Consider the following 16,910-nt stretch of genomic DNA (forward strand, 5'->3'; position numbering starts at 1 on the left):
GGGACCTTTAGTGCCATCTCCTCCATCAGTCTCCATTCCTTCAAACGGATAGTTGACATTTTCTCAATGTTTTGTAAATTTCCAGGCAATATAAACCGTCAGGACCACCTTCCAATGGGATTACCATGTCAAAGCCCCTCCTCTATCATAGGGAATCTGGACCATCACTGTGTGTGTGTGTGAAGGGGTTAGGGACAATGACCAGTATTATAATCTATGGACAAAGTTGGGCTTGGTTGCAGAATATATTTAAGTTTGGTATTCTTTGTATTTTAAAAAATTTGTTTACTTTTTAAGAATTTGAGACAGGGTCTCTGCATGTTGCCCAGGCTGGCAACTCCTGGCCTCAAGCGATCCTCCCGCCTCAGCCTCCCAAGAAGCTGGGATTACAGGTGCGAGCCACCCCATACAGCTAAGTTTGGAATAATGAATACGGCTGAGGTCCAGAAATATTTAAATTTGGCATGATGACTAAGAGTTTGTTATAGGAGCTCAACCATTTGATAAATATTGAACAATTCCTATGTGTCAGATTGCTTTTCCCACTAGGGATGCAGAGGAGAACAAGACAAAATGGGTCCTTGTCCTCATAGAGTGTGGGAGACAGGCAGTAGACATATAATTTCAGGTAGTTGTAAGTATCATAAAGAAAAAATAAAGCAAAACAAAACAAGAGAGTGCTGGGAAAGACCAGGGAGCAGACAGGATGACAGAGCTGTCTTAGGGTGTTCAAAACTTCTTTTAAAAGGAAGAGCTCTTTGAAAAGGTGATATTTGGGCAGAAGTCCACAGCAAGGAAAAGTGGCAGAGACTCCTAGCCGCCTACGCATGAAATGATGGGGAAAGGAGCAATACAGAAGGCACGTAACATTTCAGAGTCTATTAGGCATCCGAGGGGAGGTGCTGCGGAGGTGGATGCATGGAGGCAGATGGATGTACACGTCTAGAGTCTAAAGGGAGATCTGAGGCGGAGATATGAACTTCGGAAATGTCAGTCCGGTTCCAGGTTCCAATTCAACGTACTTTTATCAGACTTCACTGGGCGCTAAGGACTTGCTAGGGGCTGAAGGTCCGGAGATAAATTGGGTTGCACAGCAGACGGACACACCAGTCAACGTAGTAAACCCTTGGGTCCCGCTACGCTCTGGGCGCACTCTGCCAGCACAGACGAGCAGCGACTCAGGGTGCAGAGCGGGTAGCGCTGGGGAAGAGGCGGCCGCGGAACAAGACAGGCTGGCGGAACGGAAAACGGCAGCACGGGGCGGGGGCGTGACGCAACGGGCACATCACAAAGAGCGCCGAGAGGGCGGTGGCGCCGGGGGCACGGCTTGGCGGCTCCGCCCAGAAGAGGGCCGAGAGGCGGGGCGGCGCCCCCACCGCGGGCCCGCGGCGCCCCCTGCAGGCCCCAGGCAGCGACTTAACAGTTGCCTCATCTTTCCTCTCCTCCCTCATGCTGCTTTCCTCAGGCCACATTTTTTTTGTGTGTGGGTAGTGTTCCCTAGTCTCTCAGCCTCCGACTCCCGTCCCTTTCCTCCACTTCCAGGCCAGGCGTGTTCGTGTCTTCGTGGGAAAACTGCCAATAAAGTTTTTCCTCTTCTCGCTCCCAGGATCCCCGCTTCTCTTCAAGCACCGCGAGATCTGACTGTGCGGCTAGCATGGCGGCGACGTTTGAAGCCCTGGGAGCCGTAGCGGCAGTAGCGACTGCTATGCCAGCTGAGCATGTGGCCGGGCACGTCCCGGCCCCAGAGCCAACACCTGGGCCTATGAGGAGCCTGCGGACCGCTCAGGATCTCGGCAGCCCGCGGACCCGCACGGGGGACGTGCTGTTGGCGGAGCCGGCCGACTTCGAGTCACTGCTGCTTTCGCGGTCGGTGCTGGAGGGGCTGCGGGCAGCCGGCTTCGAGAGGCCCTCGCCGGTGCAGCTCAAGGCCATCCCGCTGGGGCGCTGCGGGCTCGGTGAGAGCGGGGGCCCGGGAGAGGTCGGGGGTCGGGGCGGGAGAAGGGCGACTGAGGGGCGGCAGCGGCGGCCAGGTCCGCACTGCAGCTCGGGGAGAGCCCTCGGTCGGCTCCCGGAGCAGGGCCCGGCCTGGGGCTAGGCGGTACGCTCAGTTAACTTATTTGTAAAACTAAGGTGCACTATTGAACTTGAAGATGGTTAAGACCTTTTTTAGCACTGACAGGTGGTTCTAAGTTTGAGAAGATAAACGGTAAAAGGTCAGGGACTAGGCGTTTTCTCTTACGTTTTTGAGAATCAACTAAAAATGAAGGTGCCAACTGGGAGAATCTCAGGAGACCCTTCTAGTTCTCTGATTCCATGCGAGCCCCTAAGCTGCTTCCGTGAGTACTGGCTAGTGATAATTTTTTTTTTTTCCTTCGCAGATTTAATTGTTCAAGCTAAATCTGGCACTGGGAAAACCTGTGTGTTTTCCACCATAGCTTTGGACTCTCTTGTTCTTGAAAACTTAAGTACCCAGGTGAGTTAGCTCAGAGGACCAGAGGAGGATGTGTTACGTGGACTTTACCACAGGTCAGATGAAATACCAGTAGCCCCTCAGAGCTGGAATTGAATTTGATGAATGATTGAGTTAAGTGGTGGTGGTGGTGAACTTTGGAATTTTCTATGCGTACCTTATTTAAATAGAATAAAGCTACCATATGTGTCAGTTTTCTCACTACTTGGTAATACAGACAGGGATTCTTTTACTTACTGACTAATGTGATACTTAACATTTGACTTGATTCATGGTAATGTAGTGCTCTGGCTATTGCTGATAACTGCAGGGTTTGTTTTTGTTTTTTGAGAGGGTATGGCTCTGTCACCTAGGCTGGAGTGCAGTGGCGGATCATTGCTCACTGCAACCTTGAGCTCCTGGGCTCCAGTGATCCTCCCACCTCATCTTCCTAAGTAGTTGAGACGACAGGTGTGTGCCACCACACCTGGCTACTTTTTGTATTTTTTGTAGAGATGGGGTCTCCTCAGTGTTGCACAGACCGGCCTCGAACTCCTGGGTTCAAGCAGTCCTCCCACATTTGCCTCCCAAAGTACTGGGATTATAGGCATGAGCCACCACACCCGGTATGCAGGTGGTTTTTAAAGCTCTGTAAATGTATCATATTCATCTCCCATCTTCTAGGTTGTCTTAGAGTGTTTCTAAGATTGCCCTACCCAAATTAAAAGGAAATTTGGGTTTGGGGATCATTTCTTCAACAAAGATTTGTTGAGCCCATATTACGTATGAACAGTATGTCAGGCATTGGAGATTCAAAGATGAATTAGATGTGATTCTCATAACCTTACTTTGTAGTTTAGTTGTTATGGCAGACTGTATTTCAGGTTCTCAGGCATTGGTATATCTGATGATGAGTCTTCAACAGTGGTTTTTAATCCAGATATCCATGTTCATCACCTGGGAAGCTTTTTGAGTCCATCTTATATCTGCCAAATCCTAGGTGATGTTGCACATTGGAAATCCTCCTACTTCCCAAGAACCTGAGCTAGTCTAATTGTAGACGAAGGTGTATTTGAGGTTTTGGCTTCTGATAATTTGGCAACAGATAAAATGCTAAAATCCTGGAAAAGTTTCATAAATTCGTTTTTTTGAGTCTCACTCTGTTGCCCAGGCTGGATTGTGCAGTGGCACAATCTTGGCTCACTGCAACTTCTGCCTCCCGGGTTCAAGTGATTCTCCTGCCTCAGCCTCCCGAGTAGCTGGGATTACAATTGTGCATACCACATGCCCGGCTAATTTTTTTGTAATTTTGGTAGAGACGGGGTTTCGCCATGTTAGCCAGGCTGGTCTCAAACTCCTGACCTCAGGTAATCCGCCTGCCTCAGCCTCCCAACCTGCTGGGATCACAGGGGTGAGCCACCATGCCTGGCAAATTCATATTTTTAATTTCAGATCTTTGGATTATCACAGTTACATTATTTTTTGTGTGTGTAACAAAGTAATACATATTAATTTTTAGAAATAGGGAAAGTTCAGGAAAATTAGGGAGTACCAGAAAACAAAATCTGTAATTTCACTACCTAGAGAGAAACTGCTATTAACAGTTTTGGCATATTTTCTCCTAGTCCTTTTTTTTTTTAATCAATTTTTTCTTCTCGTAGTTAAGAGCACAAAAGTTTTTTCTCCTTCTCCAGTAGCTACATTGCAAAGTTTTTACCGTGGCTTTCAAGGCCTTTTGTGATCTAGTCCCTGGAGCTAGATCTCTGACCTCCTTTACTTTCCCCCAGATTCTGTCATGTAGGCCTTCTTTTTCTTCCTCAAACACACCAAGAACACTGCCATCTTATGGCCTTTGCATTTGTTGTTTCCTGTTGGTGAAAACGCTTCCCCAGGTGTCATATAGCCAGCTCTACTCTATGCCGTACATGTAGGTCTCTGCTCAAGTGTTACCTCCTTAGAGGAGGGTTCATGATCACCTCATTTAAAATGACTCCTTCTTTCCCTGTTTGATTTTTTATGATACTTTTCATTACCTGTCATTACTTATTTTTGTTTATTGTATATATTCTTATCCAAGAATGAAAGTACTGTGAGGGCAAAGACTTTATACTGTTAACTGTTGATTCCCCAGAAACTAGTATGTTGCCTAGCACAGAGTAGGTTCTTACTTAATATTTGTTGAATGAATGAATAAATGGAATACAGTCAGCCCTCCCTGTCTTCAGGTTCTGTATCAGCTGATGCAGCCAACTGTGGATCAAAAATACTTAGGGGCGGGGTGGGGGAACTATAAAAAATAATACAACAATAAAAAGATATAAACAAAAATACAGTGTAACCATTTACATAGCATTTATATTGTATTAGGTATTATAAGTAATCTAGAGATAGTTTAAAATATGTGGCAGGATGTACATAGGTAACATACAGATATATGCAGTTTTATATAACAGACTTGAGCATCTGCCAGTTTTGGTATCTGGGGGCTTCCTGGAACCAATCCCCTGTGGATACCAAGGGATAACTGTATCTTAACTTATCAATAAAAACTCGTTTGAAATGATCATTTAAATGAAATATAGTGTGTCATGTAATGAATATACCAGTCCCCTATGTATTTATTTCTCTGACTCAAAAGTATACTTTGTTTTTTTTTTAGATTTTGATCTTGGCCCCTACAAGAGAAATTGCTGTACAGATACATTCTGTTATTACAGCCATTGGAATCAAAATGGAAGGCTTAGAGTGTCATGTCTTTATTGGAGGGACCCCATTATCACAAGACAAAACCAGACTTAAAAAGTGTCATATTGCTGTTGGATCTCCTGGTAAGATAACAATGCCTGTTGGTAACCAGGGCTTTTAAGGAACTATACACACTTTTAATATAACAATAAAGATATATGGGAGTCTTTGATAACTGTGATAATTATTTTGATTAGAAATTAAGAGCATTAGACCAGTGAGATTTAGGCACGTGACTGGTTTACCAGTGGAATTTATGAAATTTGCATTCCTAAGTATGTTTGAGAAGACATGGGATAGACTTTTGAGAAGAGGAGAAATGCAATGACTTTCAGGAGGCCCTTCTAAGCCATGGATTGGGATTATTCTTTGGCTTCTCTATTATATTTGGTTGTGAATCACTCAGAATCAGAATCTTGCATTCAGTGCTTTAGGTCTTTTGATAGAAGTGGTGCTTATTTACTGGTGATGAAACGTGAGGGGAAAACAATGAGTTTAGGCAAGATCAGAGCTTCAGATTTCTAATTTGTGGTTTAGTGTGTACATGCATAATGAGCGTTGAATCAGGAAATTCAGCAGAACAACCTGTGAATAAGTAGAGTAACAACATTGACTGAGATTTACACAAATTTGGTACATCATAAATATTTCAATTTTTTTTTTTTTTTTTTTGAAAATTAGGCAGAATTAAGCAACTCATAGAACTTGACTACTTGAACCCAGGCAGTATACGCCTCTTTATTCTTGATGAAGCAGATAAGCTTTTAGAAGAAGGCAGCTTCCAGGAGCAAATAAAGTAAGAAAAATAACTCACTTGACTATTAAAACAGTGTCCCAAAGTATTTATCTGTAGCTTTTCCGAGTGGTGATTATTGTCTGAATACTTTACATGATGTCTGTTTTTATTTTGTAGTTGGATTTATTCTTCCTTGCCTGCCAGTAAACAGATGCTGGCAGTATCAGCTACTTACCCTGAATTTTTGGCTAATGCTTTGACAAAGTACATGAGAGATCCCACTTTTGTAAGACTGAATTCCAGTGATCCAAGTCTCATAGGTATGTATAGCTTTTAGGTACTTACATTATTGGTTTGTTTGTGATACTCTGGAGCTTTCCCTTGCCTAGTTGTCTCTTGCTGTTTATTGGTTACCATTAGCATGTATGTTTGTTTTAACTGATAGCTCTTCTTTGTAGGTTTGAAGCAGTATTACAAAATTGTCAATTCATACCCTTTGGCACATAAGGTTTTTGAGGAAAAGACTCAGCATTTACAGGAACTGTTCAGCAGAATTCCATTTAATCAAGCTTTAGTCTTTTCTAATTTGCACAGCAGGTAATGTAACTTAAAAGGTCATCTGGGGAACTTGTGAAATAAAAGGATAGTCATGGGGCAATATTTGTAAATTTGTAACCATTTATGTTACATTTCATAGAGCACAACATTTGGCTGATATCCTTTCTTCTAAAGGCTTTCCTGCTGAGTGCATTTCAGGTAAGTTCATCTCTTACTTTAATCTTTATTTAGTATACTGACTTGAAGCCTCCAAAGTCAGGAAGAAGAAATACCACTTCATGAGTTGTCTTGAGAGTGTGAAATTATCTTGTATCTTTTAGAGTAAAGGAATTTTCAGGCTTATTTTTCATTGGAATTTGATATGTCGATATCATTCTGTTTTTAAGGAGTAACTTGGTATATAGTAAAAAGTTAGAAAACTAGTGTTCAGAGAGACATAATTTTATTAGAATCTCTCTTACAGCCACAAATAATTCTATAAAACCAAGTTCGTCTGTGTTAATATAAAAATATTTTTTCTTTAGAATTTTTTTTTTAGTAATCATTGTTAAAATGCTGGAGATTGCTAACTGAATTGACTGTTTTATGGTTTTGTGGAAGGCAAAAGTGATTGAGTTCTTGCCGCAAAGTTAAATGATTATTGCTGGCATAATAAGAATGAAAGAGTCAAAGGATTTTTTGATCAGTGAGGTCCTTTTTAGGATTTTGTTTGGTGTCAGCTTAGTTTTATTGGCATGAGCTTGTTTAGTTATGGTATATCATGAGATACTGGGGAGACTATTTTCTAATGAACCAATATTTTAACTATAGATCACACTTTAATACCAAATTATAAACAGCTGATTAAAGCATTTGTATTTTCCTAAGAATTGCTACTTATACTTCATATGTAACTTTGCAAATAGAATGTTATATATTCAGGCATGGCCTGATTACTATTTAAGATGGATTTTTGAATTTCAAGTTGATTGCCTAAACTATATTTTAAAAGACTTTAACTTTGGATCTTAACCTAGATTTGCACAGAAGGACAGAATTAACTGTGGTTGGTGTATTAAAAGTGTTAAGACTGGGTCTTATGCTTTTTACTTTTTGTGGATTTGATAAATATGTATTAGCTTAGTTGTTTTTATGTGACTTTCTTTTGGGGTCCTTTTAGGCAATATGAATCAGAATCAGCGTCTTGATGCTATGGCTAAACTGAAGCAGTTTCATTGCAGAGTCCTCATTTCCACAGATTTGGTAAATTTCCTATTCAGTTTGGGTGACTAATCCATCTTGACATATGTTCTATTATCAGATGTACAGATTTCATCTATTATTTTATGTAGGTGTATCTAACAAGAATACCAGAAGATAATTATCTTTCCGGTGCTGAGGAAAATACTTTCTTAAAAATGTCTTTAATATGTTGATCTTTGTCCTTGAAATTAGTCATTAGGAATGAACTTCCTTTTCCTCTGCTCCTCAATATTCTGTTCTTAATTTGGCTCTTGGCTATACTGGAAGAATATAATATGCTGGAAGACTATAATATGCATTGGTAGCTATGCCATACAGTTAATGCAAACAAATAATTGCTATCCATTGCTATCTTCTTCAATTCAAGACTTCTCGTGGGATTGATGCTGAGAAGGTGAATCTGGTTGTAAATCTGGATGTACCATTGGATTGGGAGACATACATGCATCGGATTGGGAGAGCTGGCCGTTTTGGTAAAAAAAGAAAACAAGTTTGAGTGCTTTCTTTAAGGGGCGGGATCTGTAGTGTGACAGGTGGGCTTTGAATGTTATTTTTGTGAAAATGGTAATTACCATTCTCTCTGCTATAGGTACATTGGGACTGACAGTGACCTACTGTTGCCGGGGAGAGGAAGAAAATATGATGATGAGAATTGCCCAGAAATGTAGTATCAACCTTCTCCCTTTACCAGGTACATTTCATCTGTTTCATTTTGCTGTCAGAATAATTATAGTGGTGATAAGCATAATAAAAATATTAATAATAGCAAACACAGAGTGCTTATGATGTGCTGGGTACTGTTCCCAGTCCTGTATGTACGTTAACTCATTTACTTCTCACCACACTCCTGTGAGGTGTGTGCGATTGTTTTGTAGATGAGGATATTTAGGCATAGAGAAAGTAAAGGTGTTACAACTAGTAAGTAGTAGGGAGAGGAGTGCAGGCTAACCACTGGCACATGAACAATGAGAGCTGGCTGGGCGCAATGGCTCACGCCTGTAATCCCAGCACTTTGGGAGGCCGGGACGGGTGGATCACCTGAGGTCAGGAGTTCAAGACCAGCTTGGTCAACATGGCGAAAACCTCTTCTCTACTAAAAATACAAAAATTAGCTGGGCGTGGTGGCAGATGCCTGTAATCCCAACTACTCGGGAGGCTGAGCAGGAGAATTGCTTGAACCCAGAAGGTGGAGGTTGCAGTAAGCCGAGATCAAGCTATTGCACTCCAGCCTGGGCAACATGAGTGAAACTCCATCTCAAAAAAAAAAAAGGAAAAAAAGAAAGAAAGAAAAATGAGAGCTATATTAGCTCATTTAGTTAGTGGCTTTGCAATTTGATTGTATTCTTTGATACAAGGGGGGATATTTTACCTCTTTTAAATTGCTGTGAAGGTAATTCTTATCATATTCTCCTTTGTCACCATGTGGAAGGAACAGCATCTTTAATTTGAATATTATTTTGAAAAATTGGAATGAAATGTTTTCTTTTGATTTCAGTTCAGTCATTCGTCCTGCTTCTTTTTAAGTGCCGTATTGGAAACAATGCATGTTTGAAACTATTAAATGATCTCTTAAAAACAAAAAATTCTAAAAAACCCTTGAGTGGAAATATGGCATGTTTGATGTGCATGTTATACAGAAAATGTGCATTATAAATAGTGTATATTCATATATAGATATATGTCTGTATAGAAAAATACACATATAGGTCACGCCTGTAATCCCAGCACTTTGGGAGGCCGAGGCAGGTGGATCACGAGGTCAGGAGATCAAGCCCTGTCTCTACTAAAAATACAAAAATTAGTCGGACATGGTGGCAGGTGTCTGTAGTCCCAGCTACTCGGAAGGCTGAGGCGGGAGAATGGCATGAACCCGGAAGGCGGAGCTTGCAGGGAGCTGAGATCCGCCATTGCACTCCAGCCTGGGCGAAAGTGCAATACTCAGTCTCAAAAGAAAAAAAAAAAGGAAAAATACACATATAGTATATACATGACTTTGTAGAATATGGGATATGTAATTATTGAATAAATATAATTGAGTATTTTACCGATTTTATATTTAATTATTTTACAAAGCTAGATTAAGCACAGATCTGAGAGTTCTATGTATTCTAGTAGATCGGGTTAGTAATAACTCATTTTATGATCTTTTACAAATCTCTAATTGCTCTAAGCTTAGAGTCCTGATTTGCAAAGTACTTTAGAGTAAATGGTCTTTAGGCTCTATGTCAGTTCTAAAACTGTCAATTCTTTCTGTGTATAAGTCTATTCGTAGTCTGATATGGGAAAAAAATTGAAAATTGGTAGAAGAGGGTTAAGACTTCTTGTAGGATTCGGTATCATAGCATCTAGTGATAAAAATTGCCTTTGGATACTGGAAAATGATATATTTGGATCTTTATATAATGTTAACAGGGCCCTGAAATCATGAGAAAATGATATTCATGCTGTTAGGTCTATATTGAACTGGGAACTTGTGTAACAACAGATGTTCAGATGAGTTTCCTGGGGCAGAACTAGGAGGGAAATTGGCCTGTATTACAGGACTAGGCACGCAAGGGATATCAGCTGAGTAGTAATGAGAGTTTTAATCATAGAATCTGTTCAGCAAAGGATCAAGAGACTTCATTGAAGTTTCCAGACCTGTTGGATTTATAGATAACATGGAGCATAAATAGCAACAACAGGCAAGATCTTTGAAAAGCAGGGGCTTGATATATCTTGTCTGCCTAAGACAAAAATTGATCACACTTTGAAAGTTCTGAGTGCTGGAAGCAAATTGTCACACCTGGATGGAATAGAAAATTTAGAGGGTTGAAGCCAGCAAATTCTTTAAAAATTAGAAATGTCATTTCTAATTTTCATAGTCACCAGATCTTTTCATAGTCATCTAGTTTTTTTCCCCTATAGAGGTTTTCTCTCTATTGTTAAGGGCAGTAATTTCTCCCTGTTGGAGTATTGGGTGACAGATTTAGTTGGGTGTACAGCATTGCAGTTGTAATAATTCCTAGTCGATAAGCTTTGGGGAGCACAATCCATTTTCTGATATCTTGTTTTGCTGTCAGAAGTATTCAGATAAAGGGGAGGGGCTGTGGAGAGGGAGGAGAGAAAAGATGGGAGAGTTGCAGCAGACTTGTACATTATTCCTAGAGTAAGCTCTTTTTCTAGTGAGGGTGAAGGGAGATAGTGCTTGTGAGTATGGGATGGGTCTTATGTATTTCTTAGGCAGATTTCTTTATTACAGGATTGCTTCAGTTTTTAAAAATATTATATCTATTAAACATCTTAGTATATTTGCATATTTTGTTTCGTAAATGTATTCGATCATAGAAAACTTTATGAAATCATTCAGAAAACAATGGTCTATAGTAGCTTGAGAATTTTAATACACTTGTTTTCCTTTTTATGTAGATCCCATTCCTTCTGGTCTGATGGAAGAATGTGTGGATTGGGATGTGGAGGTTAAAGCTGCTGTGCATACATATGGCATAGCAAGTGCACCTAACCAACCCCTAAAAAAGCAAATTCAGAAAATAGAGAGAACCCTTCAAATTCAGAAAGCTCATGGTGACCACATGGCGTCCTCTAGAAATACTTCTGTATCTGGACTATCAGTCAAGTCAAAAAATAATACCAAACAAAAACTTCCTCTGAAAAGCCACTCTGAGTGTGGAATCATAGAAAAAGCAATGCCACCAAAAGAAGTGAGCTGTGACAGGCAATCTGAAGAGCAAAAAATGAAGAATTCTGTTCAGACCCCCGTTGAAAACTCCACCAACAGTCAGCACCAGGTCAAAGAAGCTTTACCTGTGTCACTCCCCCAAATTCCTTGTCTGTCTTCCTTTAAAATCCATCAGCCATACACATTGACTTTTGCTGAATTGGTAGAGGATTATGAACATTATATTAAAGAGGGGTTAGAGAAACCTGTGGAAATCATCAGGCACTACACAGGTCCTGGGGATCAGACTGTGAATCCTCAAAATGGTTTTGTGAGAAATAAAGTTACTGAACAGAGAGTCCCCATATTGGCAAGTAGTAGCCAATCTGGAGACTCTGAGAGTGACAGTGATTCTTACAGCTCAAGAACCTCTTCCCAGAGCAAAGGAAATAAGTCATACTTGGAAGGCTCTTCTGATAATCAGCTGAAAGACTCTGAATCTACTCCTGTGGATGATCATATTTCTTTGGAACAACCTCCAAATGGAAGTGACACCCCCAATCCAGAGGAATATCAAGAATCATCTGGAATCCAGATCAAGACAAGACATAAAGAGGGGGCTAGCCAGAGAGCTAAGCAGAGCCGGAGAAACCTACCTAGGCGGTCTTCCTTTAGATTGCAGACTGAAACCCAGGAAGATGGTTGGTATGACTGTCATAGGGAAACACATCTGAGTTTTTCTGATACCTATCAGGATTATGAGGAGTACTGGAGAGCTTACTACAGGGCATGGCAAGAATATTATGCTGCCGCTTCTCATTCATATTATTGGAATGCTCAGAGACATCCAAGTTGGATGGCAGCTTATCACATGAATACCATTTATCTACAAGAAATGTTGCATGGTAACCAGTGATTGTAGGATATACCTGAGACCATCAGGAACTGTCAACAAATGATACCTTTGGATATCCATCCTCCTTGACTTATAGTACAGTGGTGTATAATGGCATTTCTGATCAACTTGAAAAGACTTGAGGCTTTCCACTGGGACACATCCATTTTTCAGATTGTTTTGATTTAGGCCAGGTATATTATCTTCATTTTTAAGAGTTTCTTTAAGAAACTTCATCAGATTCTTGAAAGATAATTTTTGGGACATAGAGCTGAAAGTTTCAGGGTGCCATTTTCTATAAGATCTTCCCAAAAGAAACATTTTAAAAGATGACATATATACCACTGCTTACTTAAACACAATAAAAACAGTAGATTTGAGCAGTAATGTTAGTTTGCTGTGGAGTTCTTTACAAAGGGCTTAGGCTGCATTTCCTTCTATAGTGGTGCATTCTTGTAGAAATTTGTGGCATGGTAGATCAGAAAATCCTCTTAGGTTTAGGCAGGAGGGAATATTTAAACATTGTTTTAGATTTTCGTAAAGGTATTTGATTTGATCTGTTTGCTTCCAGTAAAAATACTTGTTTTCAGTAAAAAATTTAAGTATATTTACATGCTTATTGTTTATCTTTTGAATGTCTTTTCTTGAGGCTGTGAAAGCTGTCCATATTTTTACTGTGTATTAAATAGCTGAGGGTCATCAGTGGCTGTCTTATTTATGTTGCTCAGATAGAGGAGCAGCTGTTAATCTTTTTTGGTTCTTGGATCCTTTTATGAATCAGCTGAAAGCTATAGATTGACTTCAGGAAATTTCTCATTCCATAAACAGAATTGTGAGTGTAATTTCAAGGGGTTCATAGATCCTCTGAAATTCATCTATATAGTCCAGATTAACAAGTGACCTGCTCTGCTGGTAGGCTAGGGGGAAGTTCTAGCTCTTAGTTTTTAAGTATTTTGTGGAAGCTGGAATTGATTCTCTTCAGACACTTCTCAGTACATCCTCATCTTGTGTCTTCTAGGAAATGTTCCCCAGTTTTTACCACTAATGTTAGGATCCAAGAGGAGCTATTGTTTTTCTGAGCTGACCCATCTGTAAATTTTCTTGATTTAGAAATTTTTATGATTTAGAAAAATGTAATTGGAAATTACCTATTCTTTCCTTTTTTCCTCTGGAAGTCCTTTTATGATTAAGCTTTTGGTTCCCAAGACTTTCTGTGAACTGGATTTTTGATGAGAGAACCACTTGTGTAGAGAGATGTGTATTCACTTTTTAAAAGGAAAGTTCTTTCCTGTGTACGTCCTTGTCTAGGTAGTATAAACACTTTCTGCAGGGCTGTCAGCAAACACCCACAGCCACTGTCATTTATTGTCCAACACCTACATGACACAATTCTAAACTCCTATTTAACTTGGATTCCTGTCGTTTGGATTGGACAATATTAGGCTTTTCTTACATGTGTCAGCATATGAATTAATGTAGATAGCAAATCCATAATTAGGTCCAGTATGTCATTAAGAAGTAGAGATTTTAATTACACATTTAAATAAGATCCTGTCATCGATATATAATTGAATTTCCTTTTTCCATCCTTTCCCCCACAATACAGCCAAGTTCAGTTTGTCATTGCTAGGGGATTTTAATTAGGGTATTGCTGTATCTTAATTAGAGACGAGGTTACCCATTAGTCTTCAGATTAATTGGATTCTCTATTTTGTGTTTGCTTTTTTTTCCCCCACAGAAAAATAAGCTGGAGGTAAGCATATGTATAACATACAAAAATACTAATTGCTTCAATTTCCATAAGCTTTTACCAGGAAAATGGCAGCTGCCACCTTCTCAAATAACAGGTAGCTATAGTCGTGGATGTGGAAGGAATCTTCCACATACTACTATTTATGCGTGACTGACCATTGTGTGGAAATTTTTTTTTTTTTTTTGTCTGTCTAGGTGCATCTTTCCATTATCTGTTAGGAACCATAGAGAGGTTTAAGGTAGATTCACTTGAGAAGGCTCTGTGGTGGTGTGAAGAAGGTACTTGTCCTGGTTGATACTGCTACTACCTACTTTTTAACCTTGTACCAGTCATTTAACCTTATGATTCAGTTTTCTCATCAATAAAATGAAAGTTGGATTAGAAGATTTTTAGGATCCCTTCGAGTTCTATGATTATATGACATATGCTGAAGAAAAAATAGTTTCTAGTTCAGGAAAAGGATAATCAAATTTAAAAATTCAGAAAGCCTTTATAAATTCAAGTAATTTGGACAAAGGCTGGTGTGAATTGGTTAAATATCTGAATTTGTGAATACTTTCAAATCAATACACTTACTGCAGCTATTCATGTTAAGCTGTAACTTGAATTAGGCTAGCAATATTAACATGTAGTGAGATATTTGAGAAACCTGCTACTTTGAATAATTCTGACTTAGAATATGAATTATTTTGGGTGATTAAAGGTAATATTTTCTCAAGTAGCTTAGGTATTACAGTAATATTTATCAAACTTTTAAAAATGTGGTTTAAAGGCAAACTTCAGCCCCCGAATACTAAAAATAATTGAACATATAGTACTTGTGGATCACTCTGTATGAGACAAGGGAGTAGTGTGAAGTTTTACGGGTTTTTTTTCCCCTTCCCTTAAATAAAATCTATGTTAGTCTTTTAAAAATACGTATTTTTGATAACCATAGCTGACAGTAGAACTCCATCGCAAGGTTATTGTTTTGGCAGAATGTGTTTATTATTTTGTACCTCTGCACAAGCTCATGTGTCTCACTTGACAGTGCATTTTAATGAAAAAACACAAATTGCTCAATGCACATCTGGTTTCCAGTTATTTCTACCCAAAGATTATTTGGGCTGTGGGTCTGCAGTGACACCTAGTGGGTGATAAGGATGTGAGCATCAATGATTAAAATGAATTTCACAGCTAACTTCTAGGGCTTTTGGGCATCATGTATTTGTCTTAATGTTCTCATTTCTATTACTGTTTTCATCAGTTAGGATCTACTTGTGGGGAAATTAAAAGGATTCTCCTCATTGCCAGTGGTGAAACAGACTGCCTGTTGGTCTCATCACCTAAGTCAGAATTGTTAAGTTTGGAACAGATTTCCAAGATAACTAATCCAATCCCCATTTTTTGTTTTTTTTGTGTGTTTTTAGAGACGAGGGTCTTACTATGTTCCCTAGACTGGACTTGAACTCCTGGGCTCAAGGGATCCTCCTGCCTTAGCCTCCCAAGTAACTGGAACTACAGGCACATGCCACTACGCTCTAATTCTCCATTTTTAACAGGAGGAAACTTACTGAAGCCAAGAGGGAGTTACTGACGTGAAGTCACAATTAAGTGCTAGAACCTAAACCTGAATCTCCACCATCCAATTCCCAAGCTTTCTACAATACCCCATACAGCATTTAATTCTGAGTTTTCTTTTTAGTTTGAGAACTTGGTACTCGGCAAAACCAGTACTGATACCTAAAGGCAGATTTTCTTTCAGTAATATGGAGTCAGTGTTCAAAATAGAGCTGTTGATAAATAAAACCAAATGCTTTACCTGTTAGACCGTGAACATCCACAAATAACAGCATACAAGCAGGCAAGAACCATCAGGGATATCATAGAGGAGTTGTTTATGTTTAACATTGAGGGATGGAGTGGGAAGATTACACTAGGCCTTTAATAACCCTTCTAAGATTCTGTGAGTTTTCTCTAGCAAGGTAGAAAGCCCACCTTTGTTCAAATTTTTCTTATTTTCTAGTATATACCAGCACCTTTGGGAGGAAAGGACAATCAATATTCAAAGAAACAGTCATTTAGGGTTTGTGGCACATAATTTGTTTAATCCAGATTGGATACATCAGGTACAGCAGTGGCACACGACTCAATACTGTAAATGATATACATGTTTTAACATATGCACTACAGTTTCAAAAGAAGACGACAGGAAACTCAAGAGTTTTTTTTTTTTTCATAGAAAGTTTTCATGTTTTATCTTCCTGCAGTTTTGTACAGTATATTTCTTCTTTGCCATTGTGATGTTGATAAGCAAAGCCCATTTATTATATGAAAATAGAAAAGAACACACTTGATGTATCTCACGATGACATTAATGGGGGGAAGGGTGTGACCTCTAAGTAAAACATTACATTGGAATGTCTGATTATCAAAAATATACCATCCCTCCCACCTCCCAGGTTTGTAAAATAGTCCATTGGTCCAAGGAGCCCCCAGGACGTGGGTCAGTGCCCTACACTGGTTAGAGTGACGTCATCCAGTGTAGCTGAGTAACCTGCTAAGATAAATGTCATTCCCACACTTGAGAAAAAACATAGAACATTCTGAATAGAAAACAAGACTTAAAAGGAGCCCCTTTAAAGCTGTTTCATTTTCTGATAGCCACTTTCTCTTAGTTTTAATAATGCTCTTCATGGTGCTGTTTGGGCTCCAAGGGTCATGGGTCATAACAATGTTTTTCCTTCATCTAGTCATTTTAAAGCTTTGCAAATAGTGGATTTCATTAGGAAATCAGAAAGAGAAAATAAAAGTTTGTCATGGTTACCATGCCAAGTAGTGTAGAAAGGAAATGCATATTGCCTTAAGTTCACAGCATTGGGATATTTTTGCCTT

The 16,910-nt window shown here is 39.5% G+C and overlaps 1 protein-coding gene across 2 annotated transcripts; it reads left to right on the forward strand.

Moving 5' to 3' along the window:
• Nucleotides 1-544: 544 nt before the first annotated feature.
• On the forward strand, nt 545-12,670 carry DDX20 (DEAD-box helicase 20). 2 transcript variants are annotated; one of them, XM_003892392.5, is made up of 11 exons: nt 545-1,955; nt 2,379-2,473; nt 5,109-5,277; nt 5,876-5,990; nt 6,108-6,250; nt 6,389-6,527; nt 6,628-6,686; nt 7,648-7,730; nt 8,098-8,203; nt 8,320-8,421; nt 11,139-12,670. In XM_003892392.5, exons 1-11 carry the CDS (start codon nt 1,655-1,657, stop codon nt 12,302-12,304), a joined length of 2,478 nt encoding a protein of 825 aa, XP_003892441.2. In that variant the 5' UTR covers nt 545-1,654; the 3' UTR covers nt 12,305-12,670. The 2 variants fall into 2 exon arrangements, with proteins under 2 accessions (XP_003892441.2, XP_021782294.1); XM_021926602.1 differs by lacking the exon at nt 2,379-2,473 and having other exon boundaries at nt 1,847-1,955.
• Nucleotides 12,671-16,910: the final 4,240 nt, after the last annotated feature.

Source organism: Papio anubis, chromosome 1 (genome assembly GCF_008728515.1).
Source record: "Papio anubis isolate 15944 chromosome 1, Panubis1.0, whole genome shotgun sequence".
Taxonomy (NCBI): Eukaryota; Metazoa; Chordata; class Mammalia; order Primates; family Cercopithecidae; genus Papio; species Papio anubis.